Here is an 18,929-nt window from a genome sequence, read left to right on the forward strand (position 1 = left end):
AACATTTATCAAACTGAATATCAATAACTTACCCATGTGATAGGGTTTACAAATTGGCTAAATACTACACAGACTTCTTGAGTTAAATAACAAATTTAAGTTACAATTATTTTTTTTATCTCACACATGAAGTGTTTGTGGGCGGAGCGTGGTGCTACGCGCTTGTGTCACTTGTCTGTTGTTATTAGAGGAGCTGGCTGCAACCTTCCACAGAAGGTGACAGCTGGGAGACGTGCCACCAACCACACGGTTTTTCTATATGCGGACTACAAGTATGGGTTTTCCAGGTGTTTTTTTCTTCAGATACATTTTCAAACGCATACTCTTTACCTGAGAGGATTCGAGGAGTCACTTATTGTGCTTTAGTTTAATTTCGCTCACATACAGTTGTACGTTTGTTGGAAAAGTTGACGGCTTTAAAGTGTTAAACATGTTCAGTAATTTCATGCTTTCATTTTAATTCTTAATCGTTTTTAGGCTTTTTTTTCTTCATTTTTCTCTCTCGAGGATAGGCTACTGCAGACTACAATGTACAAGTTAGGCTGAACGGCATTCACTTCTTGACCAAAAAACACCTGATATATTTCGAGGCTTAATTAACAATAAGAGCAGACGCACATTATGTCACAAGCGGAGGTTGACATGGCTGGACTTGGTTTTGGGAAACTACCTGCCGGGTTCGATGCCAACTCCTTCCCAGGACGAATACCACCGAGGCGCAGGAGACATTCTGCAAACTCCAGAAGAAACTCATACAAACTGAACAAAATTAACACTTTCGATTTCGAACCGCAAGTTTCCGACCCACCACTCTCCAAAACTCTTTCCTGGTCTGCTGATGACATTCTAGCAGAAACTGCGGCTGAGGAGAGGAAAGCGGACTCGTCTCCACCGGTGTCGCCTGCATCGAGCCCCGGAACGAGCACCAGCTCTCCTCTCTGTAACCAACCATCCCACCCGGTATCACCTCTAGACACATGGACCGTTGGAAAACCAACTTCCTGCGCTCTGAGCACAAGTTCGGATTCCGAGGCGGAAATTACTCACAAAAAAGTCGTTTTATCTCGAGCTCCCTTCCAAAGCAAATGGGAGCAAGACGAGAAGGACGAAATTGAGACCAAAGCGGTGGCCACCTCACCCGATGGAAGGTTTCTCAAATTCAACATTGAGATAGGGAGGGGGTCGTTCAAGACCGTCTACAAAGGCCTGGACACGGAGACGACAGTGGAAGTGGCCTGGTGTGAACTACAGGTACGTATAAAGGGTGTCTATGGGACAGCTTGCAAACATCATATTGTGACAAAATGAAAACAAAGCACACATAATTGTTTAAAATCCTCGATGTAGCCTATAGACAAGGAAATTAATACTTCACCTATAAAGCTTTGATTTGAATTACTGTTATTGCCTTTCTGGTCAATACTATTAACAGGATACTGTGTTAAACGTGTTAAAATGTGACAGAATATTGATCAGCTTGACATTGTTAAGTTATAAAACCTAAGCCTAGCCTAATGGGCTCTCTGGAGATGAATGTGGAGATTCCTCCGTTGTCTTAATGATTGTTGTCCAGGGACAAACAGAGATGAGATGATAGGTATGGTTCAGAGGTCTCCCTCATCCTCGCCCCCCACCCCCCGTTCAGAGACAGTTCTGGGTGCTTCTACCTGCAGGAGGGGGCCAGGTTGAACTCTCTTTCTCTTTTTCTCTGGATCATTGTGTCTAGTTTCTAATTGTCCGAATTCCCATGACAACTGGTATCCTAGCAGCAGATGCGCTTAATGATTTGTGGGCTGTGGTGAGGGAGCTGTGTGTGTGTTTGTGTGGAGGGCAGCGTGGATATGCACAGTTACATCACCGACATGTTCACCCGCAACTCAAAAATGAAGCTCCAAATCTATACATAAGGCTAGGTGAATTACTTATGTGTGGGCATCAACACACCAAAATCTATCTACATTCAAATAAACGATTGAGCGGAAATCTAATCGTTACTTTGGCAGCACATGTTGACTTGATATCAGACCAACATCTCTCTCTGGAAAGAAAAACAGTCATCCTATTTCCTCTGAGTTCTCAGAAACCCAGACCTGCTGTTGTGGGTAATCCATCGATAGCTGACCTTTTGAATTAGCAGCTGAAACCTGCAGTGTCTGGGCCAGACCAGGACGATAAGTGACCCTCTGTCTGGCTCAAATCCAGCTCAAGTCTGTTTTCCCTGACAGCCTGGGGTGGCAGAATGCTCTCTCACACACACACACACACACACACACACACACCCTCGCACACACACCCTCGCACTACCTTGAAAGTAGCCTGAAATGGGCTGAATTGGCCAGAGGTGTGGAAATGTTCCATAACAGACACATCACATGACATGTCTCTGGTCTTTCTTGACAAGTTGGACGATAACTTCACTTCCTGGAACTTGTCACCTGTCCTGGCGCCAGATAACTGACAGCAGAACGAGACATTTTCCTGGCCACTGTATGCAGTACGACACACACACACACACACACACACACACATATGGTGTAAGCTACAGTGAGAACCACACTCCTAACTCCACACCCCACATCTCCTCTGGATTGGCCGTCTCAGTTCAGAACATTTGGTGGTACCTCCGCAGCGTCCTTCGCCTTTAAAGGTTACGCAACGTTTGAACTGAAGTAACCCCTCCCTTCTGCTGCCTGTATCTCCAGGCAGCTGCGAAGAGGAGGAGGAGGAGGAGGTAGCTGGCTGTATAGCTGCGAGAGAAGTTTGACAGAGGATGTGCGGATCTGCTCTAGCATTGTCTCGCATTCGCTGTCGCCCTCCCCTCCCCAGCCCGCTCAGTTCTTGCGGCCGTTCAGGGGTCCACTCAACAGCACGGAGACTCTCTCGGCTTCGCAGAGCAAGCAAACTTCTGGGCCTCACACAGTGTGAGAAGTGAGGAGGTTTGAACTGAGATGGGACAGGGAAGGGAAAAGCTCAATGTTTTTTTTGTTTTCTTAACCAGGCCTCGGCTGCAACATCGTACCATGGCTGCTCAGGAACGCCTATCCTTGTGGTCAGTTCAGGAGGATTGGCAGTTGGCTTCCCTCACCACCTTTCGAACCAAACACTGCCAGACCTTGAGAGCTATCTAAGGGCCAAACGAATGGTTTATGGCCCCCTTGATCCAGGCTGCTGCCTAGGAGACACATTCCTCCAGCGGCCCAGCTACGATCCGTGGTTGTCCGTCAGATGTTTCCAGTCCGACGTGGCCGCCTGTCACCTGCAGAGTGTGGCCCCCTGTCACCTGCAGAGTGTGCCCCCCTGTCACCTGCAGAGTGTGGCCCCCTGTCACCTGCAGAGTGTGCCCCCCTGTCACCTGCAGAGTGTGCCCCCCTGTCCCCTGCAGAGTGTGCCCCCTGTCACCTGCAGAGTGTGGCCCCCTGTCACCTGCAGAGTGTGTCCCCCTGTCACCTGCAGAGTGTGGCCCCCTGTCACCTGCAGAGTGTGGCCCCCTGTCACCTGCAGAGTGTGCCCCCCTGTCCCCTGCAGAGTGTGCCCCCTGTCACCTGCAGAGTGTGCCCCCTGTCACCTGCAGAGTGTGCCCCCCTGTCACCTGCAGAGTGTGCCCCCCTGTCCCCTGCAGAGTGTGCCCCCTGTCACCTGCAGAGTGTGCCCCCCTGTCACCTGCAGAGTGTGCCCCCCTGTCACCTGCAGAGTGTGCCCCCCTGTCCCCTGCAGAGTGTGCCCCCTGTCACCTGCAGAGTGTGCCCCCCTGTCACCTGCAGAGTGTGCCCCCTGTCACCTGCAGAGTGTGCCCCCTGTCACCTGCAGAGTGTGCCCCCTGTCACCTGCAGAGTGTGGCCCCCTGTCACCTGCAGAGTGTGCCCCCCTGTCACCTGCAGAGTGTGCCCCCTGTCACCTGCAGAGTATGACCGGCCCAGCTAATCCCCTCCTCTCCGGAATTTCTTTCACTCTCGGTGAACTCGTTTAATTAGCCGCGATAAATCGTATCGACGGCAAAGTGACGAAGCCCCCCAGTGGTAAACGATACAAAAGCTGCCACTGTGTGTGTGTGTGCCACTGTGTGTGTGTGGTGGCGTCTCTCTAATGGGATTGAATAAGGCCGTAGAGGAACGGCCCCTCGGTAGAGCGCAGGGCACCTGGTCAGGGGGAACGACGGTGTGGCTGAGTCACCCTAGCCCTCACACAAAGCCAGCGCCTCCGTTAGCTTCGCCCGCACCTTTCTCAGCCCCACTCCCCATCACACACGCCTGATTCGGTGACTTGCGTGCGCGCCCGGAGAAAGTAGACCTCAGGCAACGTGTCCTCAGGTGAGAACCAGCACTGATGTGTGTGTGTGTGTGTGTGTGTGAGTTATAAGAGCAGAGAGAAGCATGGGGGATTGGAGCGGCATACAGCTTGGGGCTCAAGGACAAGCAGGCCTAATCCATCTGGATGAGGTTCATGAGCTTTACAGAACAGCAAACACTGTTTAATTAAAGTAGCGGTATGTTGGACGTCAGCTGGTTCCTGTGTTGAAAGCCAGCTTGTCCTGAAGCCTGCTAACTTGGGAGGCCGGTGCTGTTGAAATACTCTACCCTGCTCTGCTCAGCTCAGCTCTACTCTACAGGGCTTAAGGGCCAATAGGATCATCTCTATACAAGAAAAATGCATAGAAGTTCACAGAAGTGTTTGGCGTATCAGTGAACAAACCAGTCCTCGTGAGCTTCGTGGTACGGTCATCGCGTAGGCATCTGTCATGTTGGTGATCGGGGGAGGGGCCTGCTGGGCCTTCAGCCTGCTGTCACCTGTCTGGTTCGCTACGGTTGATAAGGACAGGTGCTTATTTGATTGGACGCTGGAGGTGAAAGGGGTGACTGGATTGGTCGTGGTTCGGTGGGGTGAGGTGAGGGTCAGTCACGGCAGGTCCACGATGGAGAGGCTGTGGAAAAGTTGGGAGACAACTTTATCTTTATGGTGGAGGCTGCACTGATTTATATGAAGGTATGTCGACTGTGTTTACGCCTCCAGGGTAGTCTGCCTCTACTCAGAAAGCTCCCAGAGGACTTATCGAGAAACACAACTTGTGTTGTCTTGTTCTCGCAGGGTCCGATTCGTCACCGGCTCTGCCCGTCTTACGAAACAACCGAGGCAGCAAAGTCAGGTGGTCCATCCACTCCTTTTCTCCCACTCTCACCAAGGCCCACACCCCTCCTGTCTCTACCACTGTCAGGCCACAAGTTGAGAGAGGCAGCCCTGGTGCCTCCCTGACCTGCAGCATACTTGTCTGGGTGATAACAGGGGTGTTGGTGTGGGTATGTGTGCGTGCGTGTGTGTGTGTGTGGGGGGGGGGGTTGTGTTTGTGTAGATGTTTAGTATGTGTACGTGTGTTGGGGCGTGGATGTTTAGGTGTGTGGGTGTGTGTGGATGTTTAGGTGTGTGTGGATGTTTAGGTGTGTGTGTGGGGGGGGGTGAATGCTCAGGGGTGTGGGTGTGTGTGCAGATGCTTAGATGTTTTAAGTGTGTGTGAGAGGTCAGGAATGGCCCTGGAGCAATGGGTTCCTGGAGAGACCCAGTGGGAGGGGGAGTTTTAAACAGTCTTCTGGACCCCGAGGGAAAATCACCTCAACCTTCAGTACCACCTCAGCCAAGTCCCCTTCGTTCTCTTTACTGGCTGAGATTCAGGGTGACCCTGGATACAAACTGTTTGTGTCTGTGCGTGGTAATTCCCAAGGGAGGGAAGTCAGGGGAAACCAGTTCTTTACGGTATCACCTTACCATTTCAAATCCACCGTTCTCAAAGCAAGTCGCAGATGATTGGATTACGCCTGTATGGATTCCCATACAGACTTGGTCTAGACTGAGACACACAGGGAAGGGAAACAAGGAAGGGAAACCTCTGTTGTTCAAACCAGGCTGCGGTATTCAGGCCTGCTGCAACATCGCACCGTGGCTGCTCCGGAACATCCGTCTCTGTGCTCGGCTCCGACCCCCGCCGGCGCTGGCCCTGTGTGGGGGAGTTTGGAACCGAGCTCCTTTTGGGACCTGAACACATTCACTCTGCCGGGCTCTGGTAGCAGGCTTGCTCTGTGGTGTTCCGTCCAGCCTGCCCCAGTAGCGTCTGGGTGGGGCTGGATGGGCAGGACAGAGGCCTCCTGGACCAGGACTCTGTCCTCCGTAGAGGAGGGTTACTGAGACGAACCATGTAGACGTTGTGCATGTTATCCTCCTGGAGGAAACTGCGCAGCTATCGACCAGACAGCCCCTGTAATGAGGTTTACGTAACACTGCTGTAACAGATGTCTTTGGCACACACATTTTTCAAAAATGATTATGAAGTCATGCACTGTTGCTCCACTGGCAGCCTATGAATGGACTTCCTGTGTGTTCTTCTTCGGTTGTTATGAAACCTGCGCACGCCTCGGGGGTTCCTGGTGCTGCTGTGTGGAGACGATCTACTGAGGGGTGAGAGAGGGAGAGAGAGGGAGGGAGGAGGAGAAGGAAAGAAGGGGTGAGAGAGGAAGAGAAAGGGAGGAAGAGAAGGAGAGAGGAGAGAAGGGGTGAGGGGGAGAGAGAGAAGGAGAGGAGAGAAGGGGTGAGAGAGGGAGGAAGAGAAGGAGAGAGGAGAGAAGGGGTGAGAGGGAGAGAGAGAAGGGGTGAGAGGGAAGGAGTGAGAGGGGGGAGAGAGAGAAGGAGAGACTCTTGTCTCTTTCTCAAATTGAAGTGCAGCAACATTAGTTACGTGCATGCTCGTGCTTAAAACAAGTACATGGTACAAGTAAGTGGCTGCCAATGCAGTAAGAACATACAAGTTGATCAAACTTAGTTAGCTTTTGCAGTGTGTTGTCTGAGGGAATCTGCAGACCTGAGCTGTTTGATCTTTCACCTCAGAGAGAGAAAGTAAGCCGAGACCACGAAAGCTTTTGTGTTCGTGTTGAACTCGGGATACGGTTGAACCGAGCGCCTTTTGATTCCTTCACAAGAAAGAAGCATGAATGGAGTTCACCAGGCTCTGCACACTGCAAATTGTTCTGCTTGCCAAGATTTCAAATCTTAGTTCTGGATATATAATATTTATTATCTGGTTTCAAAAATTATTTACTAGTTTCTATCTTTTAATTTGTGGTATATTCTTAAGCTTACATATTTCTAGACTGGAACCAACTTATTTTAAGATATCTTGTCGAGTAAAATTATCTGTCTATGCAGCAAGATAATTTCACTAGTATCAAGTCATTTTCTCTTTAAATTTAGTGTTAATTTCCTGTACTTGAGCAGACCTTTTTTTGCAGTGCAATTTCCTGCTTCTCTTGGGGACACGGTTGTGTTTGGGAGACGATTGTACACCTTCATTTGAGATGCTTCTCACGGTTAATAGATACGAAGACTGATGAGACGACGAAAGCCCACCTGCACCATCTGAACGAAGACAGGACACAGACTTAAGTCTTGTCTGTGCATCGCACCAGACCCAGGAACGCTTTGGCTTGTTCGCAAGCAAAACCCTGTCGAGCCGCCAGTCAATATTTACCTCTGTTCATCTTTCACCAGAATAGCTTGGCAGGGAAAGGGCCTGTCGACGGTTCACCTGGTCGATCTAAACCGTCGCTTAGACGCCCTGGACGCGGCTCACACGGACAGCGTGACCCAGCTTGTCACATGACTCGAGAGAAATGGGACACTCGGCGAGCGCCTCGCAGCTAGTGCTGACTAGAGGTCTCCCAGGACGTGTTTCTATAGGTCAGCCTGATATATGGGCATGCCCTGCATAGCTCCCCCGCTGACCCGCCACCTCCCAGTGCTCGCTGAACCTCCCCAGGGGCCTCAGCACTGCTGTGTGCCAGATAGTGTTGCTGCAGCAGGGAGATATATAGGTCTGCCTGGCTCCGGTAGCTTGCGCTCTTCGACGTAGCGCAGATGATAACAGTTTAGCATGTTTACACCATGATTGGAGCCCTGTTGCGCATTTGGGGAGTAACGGAAGAAGAAAAAAACATCTCGACTGAACCCCTCTCGTTCTATCTGGTTTATGAAAAATACGCTTACGAGTTCTTTAGAGAGGAAGTTGATGAAACAGACATGAGTTTGTCCTCTTTAGACTTTACTAATCAGTCCTGCCCTTCAGGTCCTGTGGCTTTGAGCAGTGTTTCAGGTGGCATTGTGGAGAGGACAAGGACAATCAGTGTCCCTCCAGGATCACACTCCTCCTCCTGGCCCTGGCATATCCATGGTTACTGTGGGAGATTCCACTCCCCTGTTCAAACACACAGCTGTGTGCGAGTGTGGCCACCAGATGAACAGCCTGCCTCTGTTGCACAGCAACAGCTGTACGACACAGGCTGCACTGTACACAGGCCCAAGTCGTAAAACTGGATGTAGAGACGGTGTCAGGTCATATCTCCTGCTGTCTCTCTGTCTCCACTCACCTCTCCTCCTCTCCCCTCCTCTCCTCTCATCCTCTTCTCCACTCTCCTCTCCACTCCTCTACTTTACTCTTGGAAATACTAGGCTCAAGGTACCCTGTGCATTATTGTTGTTTTTGTAGACAATGCAACAGAATCCTCCAGTTCTGTATGCCTTCTCCTGAAAGGATATACTCTACATGCATACAGAGAGTTGCACACCGACACACACACACACAGTCCTCGCACGCCCTACAGAGAGATGCACACCGACACACACACACCCTTGTCCTCGTGTGTTGACGGGAATTCGCAGATTAGATCTACAATGTACTGAAACACAAACAAGTAATTATACCTTCAGATCATTCCACCCACTCCCCTGCACACACCTTTCAGGTGATTGTCTCCCGAGGTTGTTCCAAACCATTAAGGTTGTTTTCTGCAGTGCCTCTGAATGCTTTTCTGGAACTCTCTCACGGCCCAAATGGTCGACACACCCTGAAGAAGAAAAAAAAAGAACAGGAATGTTGATTGAGATGAGCATGAAGCCTTTGTGAGTGTCATTCATTTGAGTCCCACGGGGATATGTTTTTGCAGCCTCTCCTCATCTGGTAGTCTGACTGCTAGAATCACCAGCGGTTCTCTGGGTGCAGCACGTCATCCAGCAGGGTCACGTTCTAGAACAGTGGTCCTCAATTCTGGTCCTCAAATGAAGCGATCGTTATCTAGCTCAGCAGAAGCCTGGTAACGAGCCGTTCATCTGAATCAGGTGTGTTGGAGCAGGGGAAACATCTAGAACATGCAGGGCAGGGGTGCACGACGACCACGGTTGATACGCAGAGTTTTTGTACATGCGAGACTGTCCCTTGCTGTGGTCAAGAGGCCATGCAGTGGGCCTCTCACCCGCCGCTTATAGATATGGGAATGCACTATGGTCAGATTCTCGGGAGACAGTGAGCAGGAAATATGCAGAAACGGACTTATATGAGTTACGATGTTATCACCTGTGTATCATTTCCAATGTGCGTCGTTACTGGAGGTTGTGCCGTTTAAGGGCACGTTTTGTGGAAACTATATCTGTACCGTCCATCCATTATATAAAGGACGTATGTGAGACATGTTCTTCACTCATGCTGACCACTCTGTCGTGGGGAAGTCACATGATCCGAGCTCGTCCAATAAACAAAGTCGACCCTATCCAGCCTCCGTCTGACATATTTCATCCTATCAATGGTTGAGGACCTCTGTTCTAGAAGAACACACGCAGCCGTTCCTCTGATCTGGAACCTGAATCTGTGTTCCGTGAGGGTCAGATAGGTGATTCCACTTTCTTAACTCCCAGACAGGGTGTGTATGTGAGTCAGGTGGCTGAGCGGTGAGGGAGTCGGGCTAGTAATCTGAAGGTTGCCAGTTCGATTCCCGGTCATGCAAACTGACGTTGTGTCCTTGGGCAAGGCACTTCACCCTACTTGCCTCGGGGGGAATGTCCCTGTACTTACTGTAAGTCGCTCTGAATAAGAGCGTCTGCTAAATGACTAAATGTAAATGTAGGTCACCCTGGCCTGATGTTTTACTCAGGGACTAGAGACCCAAACACCATTCGAGGTGTAAAGTCGGAGGAGAGAGATGGAGGCGTGCCGATTCATTCATGTGTAGAAATTCCTACTGAACCATTTGTGAAACTCCAGGGTCCAAGAGAGAAAACAAGCCCCATATGGACTCATCTTAAACTAATCATGAAGACTCGTCTCTCTTCAAAGTTTTCCAGGGTTGGAACAGGTTGGCCTCTTTGCCCTGTGTCCCAGCAGTTACTTTCTCTTAGTGATCACTGCTGACAGAACAGTCCCCGATAGTAGCGCCAACTTGGGTCTATTTTTACATCTTTCCATCTTATCTCAGTTAATGATGTCAAAGTATTACGTTTCAGTTAGCGACCTGGTTTTTAAACTCCCATAAACCCTCTGACTTCTCCCTGGCTGCAAGTGCGTTTCTGTCGGAATGCGTCTTTCTCCTTTTAATTCACTCTGCTCTTCTCTCTCCGTCTTGTATTTATTTCTCTTTTCCACCCCTTTATTTCCAGGGATCTAATCTTTCACTAGCTTTCTGCCCTATGGTCTCAGCAGGGCTTGAGAGCGATCCAGCTCCTTACCACATCCTCGCTGTTGTGTTTTGTGGCTTCTTAAAAAGGCTGAGGGATATTTATTACTCTCTCTATAGGAGCCTTGGAGAAAAGTATCTCTCTCTCTCTCTCTCTCAAGCTTTCAGCTCAGAAATGGGCCATGAGAAACAGTTTGCTAGCTCCCTATACACTGATAATAATATATGATACAGGAGACACCGTTTCCTCACCCAGTCACTGTAAAGTCCTTGTACATTGTACACACTGTACAGCCACGATTACAGTCCTGATTATGCTAGTGCCAGCAGCTATGGGCTGTGTTTAGTCTGTTTATGGTAATGTTAGCCTGGGGACATGTCCAGTATGGATAACAAAACAGCCACAGAGAGCTGTCAGCAGGCTTGCATGTCCCCTGACCTTTCTCCCAGTTGGCTAGGCACAGCACCAGGACTCCTACACATGAACATGCATGTACCCCGGCTGTGACAGTCCACCCGTGGTTTACCGTCGCCTATAGGTCACGTTATGGCTTGACGTTGAACCTGATGACTGACTAAGCAGGCTCTGACGGACAACTGTGAACACGAGATGGATTCCGCGGGGAAGGTTTATGTCGGGACAGACTCATGTAAAACATTTAAGTTTAGTGCCAAATTGTGAGGAATGCTTGTAGCTTAGTTTTCAGTGTTGAAGAATGCACCAGTCAATCACTTAATAATAATGTACTGGTCTTGGTATGAAAACACAACGATGAGTCATCCACAACCTCTTCTCTTCGCCACACCTGATAATAAGCTAGCACGACCTATTTATAGTCCCGCTAACTAAAGCTAACAGCTATTCCATTCAAACTGCATTCTTTTCGTTTGATGTTTTATGGAATTCATTTGTATGCGAGCCTGCCTGACCGCCATCGAGGCACAAACATAGGCGTTGTTGTCCGGCTGGCACTTAGCCGAAGACGAGGTCATTGTTTACCTCGTAACGAACAGCAACAGCTGCCGCATTGATTGGGATCAAGTCGGCCCTCGCTAGTATTAACCTATTCCGCAACGTAATAGGCCTATCCCTGGCTTCTCACTTCACCGAGAGACAAGTAATTTCCTGCAATCTCGCTCGTAAAAAAAACACGCAGGGACTCATTGTCATTGATAGCGACATACATACTTGATGTCACCGTCGCTGGTGTCACTGTTGTCACTGTTACAGACAGAACCCAAATCCTGCAGTAACTTATTGAAACAAGGAAGGCCATCTGCGCCAGTTTGTCTTATAGAACAGGTAAAGGTATAGCAGTACGGGAATGTCAAGTCATACTGTAGATTAGCTGAGAGGATCTGCATGCTAATTCCACCAGTCTGTTGCCAAAAAATACATCTAAATAAATACTGATCCCCTGAAAGGCTCTTTTTATATTAGCTGTGAGAGTTAGCAGCTTAGCTGTTAGAGCAAGCTAGTTTTTGACACCTCATCCACCCACCCAATAATAAGACCCTTATTTGCATACAACCTGCGTGTGTGTGTGTGCGCGCGCGCGGTGTGTGTCAGTGTGTGTGTGTGTGTGTGTGTGTGTGTGGTTTAATATGGGACCTTGACGGAGCCGGTGTCTCTGTGTGTTTCAGGTTACTATCTTTTTTTAGGAGGTGTGAGATTACAGGCCTGTACTCTCACTTCTATCGTGTTGCATAGCGTCGCCACAGGCTCACCCTGGCTTCTAATTGGTCGGGCCACAGAAATGTCCAAATCAACTGTGATTTAGTGTGAAGTGCTAGGTTTTCTTGGTATTGGTGTGTTTGATGACATTTGAGGGTCTGCTTGCGTGTATAGGTTAGCCATACAGCATATCTGTTACAATGTAACTGAGTCTGAGACCCTCTCTGGGCTAGTATCTACTGTGTCCAGTGTGTGTGTGTGTGGCTGGCCGGCTGTAGTGTCTTGCTGAGGTGGGGTGCTCCTCAGCAATGTGGCAGGAGCAGGAGCTGGAGACTGATAGAGCAGTGTTTATAACCTCAGCACGCAGCACGGATAAGGCCACCAGCGCAGCCCTGACCCAGTTGCCCCACTCAGGGCTGCTCCGCAGGTCCCAGGCTGGTTCCAACTCAGCCTCCGGGCCTTCCAGGCTCCAGCGCTGGCTGTGGTCGGCCAGCAGTACCTGCTTCCGACTGGATCTCACTCTGTTGTTCAGGTGCTGCCTTGCGCCTGCTCACACACACACACACATAGAGGCAGAGAGAGAGACAGAAAGAGAGGCAGAGAGAGAGAGAAAGACACAGAGAGATAGAGGCAGGGAGAAAGAGAGAGAGGGAGAGAGGGAGGGAGAGAGGGAGAGAGGGAGGGAGGGAGGGAGGGAGAGAGGGAGAGAGGGAGAGAGGGAGAGAGGGAGGGAGGGAGGGAGGGAGGGAGGGAGGGAGGGAGGGAGGGAGGGAGGGAGGGAGGGAGGGAGGGAGGGAGGGAGGGAGGGAGGGAGGGAGGGAAGTTAAAGCCTTTTAACAGGGAACATCTGTGCAGGCAGAAGCCCAGGCTTTGGTGTAGAGAGCCAGAGAAAGACGCAGACTTAACGAGACATTCCCCGGGGCACGGCCAGGGCATCAGGCAGGCCCAAACACTGAAGAAGAAGCCCACTTATCTGGCAACAAGAGACAGGACAGAGAGAAAACAGTTCCCTTCGTCTTGTCTTGCACTTCCAGGGAGCTGACTGTGTGGCTCTGCCCAGTCCTCTGCAGTGATGTGTTCCTCAGCAAAGGCATGGCCCGCATGAAGGGATGTGTCAATATTTGTCGACCAGAGACACGGACGCCTCGCTGCACCCTTGTGTCGAACAGGGAAGGGCTCCGAAATGGAGACTTCGAATTCGAAATGGGAATTCCTGTCTTGTCTTTTCCGAGTCTTTCTTGAGCGTTTAGGGTTGGTTTATGTTGGGTTTGTTGTGGATTTGTGGGCGTGTGTTGAGCCCTTCTGTGTCTGTTGTTGTAGAAAGGGCTACGTAAATGAGATTCGATCGTATGTTGTGTTGTTCGAATCCATCAGTAGGCTGCTGTGCTCAGCCTGTCTGCCTTGCAAGGATCAGTGTGTTCTGTGTCAGCTGGCACAGGAGGTCCAGCCGAAAGCCTGTTTTACGATCACGTTAGCTGCAGTCTGACAGGCTGTCACTGAAACACTGTCACGCTCTGTCTCGAAGAGGGAGTTCTGGTCTTGATCGCTCTTTTAATAGGCCAGGTGAGGGCTTTGTGGAAACACTGTGTGAGTGTTGTGACACTCAGTCCTCCCCCCTGCCCTCACCCAGTCCCAGTCTGTCGAACCAGAGCGCTTGAATTATGTCCGGGGAACTTCCTCTTGTGTGTAACGACCCGTGTCCCTGGCTCGCACCGTAGAGGAAAACGGCGTTGTGAATCTTCTGACCAATTACACCCCCCACCTCGCACCCCCTCGTCCCTCCATCCCCCTGTTCTTCCTTTACCACCTCCCTGCCCCCCCCTCCCTCGTCCCTTACCTTCACCCTTCCTCTCTCTACCTCCCTCTCTCTCTCTCTACCTCTCTCTACCTCTCTCTCTCTACCTCTCTCTCTCTCTCTCTCTCTACCTCTCTCTACCTCTCTACCTCTCTCTACCTCTCTACCTCTCTCTCTCTACCTCCCTCTACCTCTCTCTCTCTCTCTCTCTCTCTCTCTCTCTCTCTCTCTCTCTCTCTCTCTCTCTCTCTCTCTCTCTCTCTCTCTCTCTCTCTCTCTCTCTCTCTCTCTCTCTCTCTCTCCCCTCCTGTTCTCCTCCCTCAGGGTTATTCATCATCAGTAGTTTGGTTGCTGACTGACAGGAAGAGAGTGTTCAGTCCATGTGTCCACTTGGACAGCTATCTCTGTCTCTCTCTCTCTCTATATATATATATACCCGCACCCGAGCAAGACTGCCACCAGCATGGCACAGCGAGTGGGCGCCAGTGGGCGCGTGGGTCCGCATGTGCACCCTTGTGTTTACGTTTGAGAGGGTGTGTGTGTGTGCGACCTCGCGGCTGTTGTTGACTTGGTCATGAACCACTTGTCTCTCTGGTGAAACCTTATCTCTTCCGAGGTCTCGCTGCTCCCCAGACTCACTGTACCTGCAGTCTGTCTTGTCGTTATCACCGTGGCAACAACAACACAGCTCTCATCAACCCCCCCCCACCCCCATATCCTATGGTTATTATTGTCTTTCCTATACAGAGCAGGTCATATGCTACATAATCGCCCCAATCCTCCTTAGCCGTAGCAAAACATGGACTGTCTGCATCTCTAATGACCTGTGGCCTGTGACCTGTGGCCTGTGACCTGTGGCCTGTGACCTGTGACCTGTGGCCTGTGACCTGTGGCCTGTAGTTCATTAGCTTTACAGGGTCTCTCTTACCAAGGGTGCCCTGTGCAACGCGCCTCTCTTTGCCCCTCTCCCCCATCCCTCACACACACATGCATGCATGTAAACACACACACACACACACATGCATGCATGTAAACACACACACACACAGAAGATGGTATGTTGCCATGCCGCCCACAACCGCTAAACAGTGCTTATGTAACGCTGCCCCCCCCCCCCCCCACACACACACACACACCACCATACATGCCACACTTCCAGGGGGGGCTAATAATACCCTCAGGGTTCTAGAACAAGGCCCTCCCCCTGTTTAACCACCACGGGGCAATTTTGGGAGGCTGACGCCCCATGTGATGTGAGGACACTGGGCCTGGAGGAGCTATTAGCAGCTGCATGGTGTGGAGATGAGCTAGGACCCGAGGGCTGGGATTGCATGATGGGTAATGTAGTAAGTACACAGCTGTCATCCACGACCGGGCGAGTTTCCGACGTTACGACAGCGGGCACAGTCGGTCTGTCCACTGTGGTTGTAGAGCCACCTGACTCCAGACAGATGAGTCATTGTTCGTTTGACCAGTGACTGCAGTACTGTTGGGGAGGACCTGTTATCAGATGGCATGGTTGTTTTGGCAGTAAGGTTTCCCGTGGAGGACGAGGCACGTCCGGGATGCAACTGAGGTGACCCTGGCCTCACAGCCTCACAGCCTCAACACAAGTGTCTCAGAGAGAGGCAGCTCTCTCACACTCTCTCTCTTTCTCTTTCTCCCTCTCTCTCTCTGTCTCTCTCTCTCCCCTCTCTCTCAGTCTCTCTCTCTCCCCCACTCTCTCTCAGTCTCTCTCTCTCTCTCACTCCCCCCTCTCTCTCTCACCAAGCTAGTGAGCAGAGAACCAGAGGACACGGCGTTCGGAAAAGAGTTGGGGTTTGTGTGACTGGGTTAACTGAGGCCTTGTGGGTAGAATGTGAGAAAAGAAAAGCTATGAAGGGAAGCTGTCCTCGCATGAAAGGGTTTCAGAGTCATGCTGATACGGTATGATGTCATTCCTCTCCAGGTTAAACGTGCTCCTCCGGGAGGACAAACACGCCGTGACTGAAAGCAGAACAACCCATTCACAACCACACACTCTCACATCCCTCCCTCCCCTCTCTCTGTCTGTCTCTCTCTCCCCCTTCTCCCCCCTCTCTGTTTGTCTCTCTGTATGTATCTTTCTCTCTCTAGCCCTCTCTCTCTCTCCCCCCTCCCTCTTTCTCTCTCACTCTTTTTTCTTTCTCAGTCTCTTTTTAACTTTTTTTCTTTCTCCCCCTTCTCTTTCTTTCTCCACCTTTCCAGTCTCTCTGGCCACGCACCGTCGCCATTACTCTCCTAAGTGCTGCTTCCGTGCCTCCCGCTTCTTTATGGGCACTGCGTTTCAGCAGCGCACCCATCCAACAACAACCTACCGACGGCTCTTCAAACTCCTCCAGGCCCCCGACCGCAGCTGCACAAGCTGCCGGCGCCAGGCTGGAAACTCCAAACATGGAGCTCCAACAATCACTAAAAACCAGCCCCAAAGAGTCTGTTAAACCCAGCTAGCTATTTAGCCATCTCTCTGCCAGTTCCTTTGAGCGGAAGGGGATGCTAGCCAGGGATGCTAGCTGGGGATGTTTAGCCAGGGACAGTAGCCAGCAGCCGCTGGCTAGCGATGCTTAGTCAAACACTCTGAATAAAAGGGATTTGCTCACTGGAAAGAAACATCTGCCAAGGAACAAAAAGCACAGAAGTCCATTTAAATACTCCAACCACATTATTAGCCACAGGCCTTACCACCATCACACCCTTAAAGTTCTAGTCCGGCCCGAACACCGTGGCAAGGTTCAGGTGTCAATCCTCCTCCAAGGGGCGTTTAAACGACCCGTCTGGTTACGTGAGCTGTGGTGAGAGAACCCACCGTCCCCCAGACCGGTGGCAGTCCACCAGTGTCCTGTTAGGGGTCTCTGGGTTGCTCGGACAGCTCTGTTAGGGGTCTCTGGGTTGCTCGGACAGCTCTGTTAGGGGTCTCTGGGTCGCTCGGACAGCTCTGTTAGGGGTCTCTGGGTTGCTCGGACAGCTCTGTTAGGGGTCTCTGGGTCGCTCGGACAGCCCTGTTAGGGGTCTCTGGGTCGCTCGGACAGCCCTGTTAGGGGTCTCTGGGTCGCTCGGACAGCCCTGTTAGGGGTCTCTGGGTCGCTCGGACAGCCCTGTTAGGGGTCTCTGGGTCGCTCGGACAGCCCTGTTAGGGGTCTCTGGGTCGCTCGGACAGCCCTGTTAGGGGTCTCTGGGTCGCTCGGACAGCCCTGTTAGGGGTCTCTGGGTCGCTCGGACAGCCCTGTTAGGGGTCTCTGGGTCGCTCGGACAGCCCTGTTAGGGGTCTCTGGGTCGCTCGGACAGCCCTGTTAGGGGTCTCTGGGTCGCTCGGACAGCCCTGTTAGGGGTCTCTGGGTCGCTCGGACAGCCCTGTTAGGGGTCTCTGGGTCGCTCGGACAGCCCTGTTAGGGGTCTCTGGGTCGCTCGGACAGCCCTGTTAGGGGTCTCTGGGTCGCTCGGACAGCCCTGTTAGGGGTCTCTGGGTCGCTCGGACAGCCCTGTTAGGGGTCTCTGGGTCGCTCGGACAGCCCTGTTAGGGGTCTCTGGGTCGCTCGGACAGCCCTGTTAGGGGTCTCTGGGTCGCTCGGACAGCCCTGTTAGGGGTCTCTGGGTCGCTCGGACAGCCCTGTTAGGGGTCTCTGGGTCGCTCGGACAGCCCTGTTAGGGGTCTCTGGGTCGCTCGGACAGCACTGTTAGGGGTCTCTGGGTCGCTCGGACAGCCCTGTTAGGGGTCTCTGGGTCGCTCGGACAGCCCTGTTAGGGGTCTCTGGGTCGCTCGGACAGCCCTGTTAGGGGTCTCTGGGTCGCTCGGACAGCCCTGTTAGGGGTCTCTGGGTCGCTCGGACAGCCCTGTTAGGGGTCTCTGGGTCGCTCGGACAGCCCTGTTAGGGGTCTCTGGGTCGCTCGGACAGCCCTGTTAGGGGTCTCTGGGTCGCTCGGACAGCCCTGTTAGGGGTCTCTGGGTCGCTCGGACAGCCCTGTTAGGGGTCTCTGGGTCGCTCGGACAGCCCTGTTAGGGGTCTCTGGGTCGCTCGGACAGCCCTGTTAGGGGTCTCTGGGGACTGGCCCTGGGCACAGAAGAGTTGCGAGGACCTTAAATCAAAATGGCCGCCGCTCCCAGACTGTCTCCCTCTCTAGTCGCTTCACGGAGCAGGATCTGTTTGTTTGTCTAGATCAAAACAGCCATTCATACTTCTTGGACCCAAACCCAGATATGCTACTGTATAGTGTTGACTTGACAGCGAAGGCTTTTCCGATACACATTTGTTTGTCAAGTAGAAACGGCTATTGAGGGGTTCTGGTCCGATGCCCAGACGTGGATGGTGTTAACCCAGCAGTGAAACACTTACGAAACACTGCAGTCAAAAGAGAGCCTGTGGGTTTGTGGGTGTTTATGAGAAACATGTTCAGTCTGATGACTGCATCACCAGCTTTCATATGTCTTGTGTTTGAATGGGTTTACTGTGCAGCCCCTCACACACACACACACACACACACACACAAACACACACACTGGAGGTGCAGACGGAGCGAGATCAAAGTGTGAGGAAATCAAAAGTGCAGTGGCTCTCCAAAAGATTGGTTGAGTCAGAGAGATGGACCTGGCAGTGGTCAGGGTGACTTTGTTGGACTAGGAAATCATTTTCCCACTAGCTGCTTGAGTACCGATTCCTTTTCCCGGTGTCCACAGAACGAAGGAGAGGGAGAGAGACAGATGGAGAGAGGGAAAATGTGACAGGGAAGGGGGCGGAAAGGAGAGATGTAGTGATGGAGAGAGGTAGGGGTAGGGAGGGAGGTCACACAGCTGGCTCCTCTATGTGGAGTTTGTTCTTGGAAGTCAGTTCCAGAAATAGGCCTCGATCGTCCTGAGGGCAGGGCGGTATAGGGTTTGGGCCCCACCCCCTCCCCCTCAAACCTCCAACTGCATGTTTGCGGATCTCCTAGCTTCAGGCAACGGCAATTAGACCCAGATAGACTCAAT

The 18,929-nt window shown here is 51.6% G+C and overlaps 1 protein-coding gene across 2 annotated transcripts in view; it reads left to right on the plus strand.

Annotated features, from left to right (window-relative positions):
* Positions 1 to 227: 227 nt before the first annotated feature.
* The window catches only part of wnk4b (WNK lysine deficient protein kinase 4b), a 46,010-nt gene continuing 27,308 nt past the window's right edge, over positions 228 to 18,929 (plus strand). For both annotated transcript variants that reach the window (XM_067233588.1, XM_067233587.1), the window contains exon 1: positions 228 to 1,251. In XM_067233588.1, coding sequence (XP_067089689.1) covers positions 622 to 1,251 — 630 coding nt within the window. In that variant the 5' untranslated portion in view covers positions 228 to 621. The remainder of the gene's footprint in view (positions 1,252 to 18,929) is intronic.

This window comes from Osmerus mordax, chromosome 3 (assembly GCF_038355195.1).
Source record: "Osmerus mordax isolate fOsmMor3 chromosome 3, fOsmMor3.pri, whole genome shotgun sequence".
In the NCBI taxonomy this organism is placed as follows: domain Eukaryota; kingdom Metazoa; phylum Chordata; class Actinopteri; order Osmeriformes; family Osmeridae; genus Osmerus; species Osmerus mordax.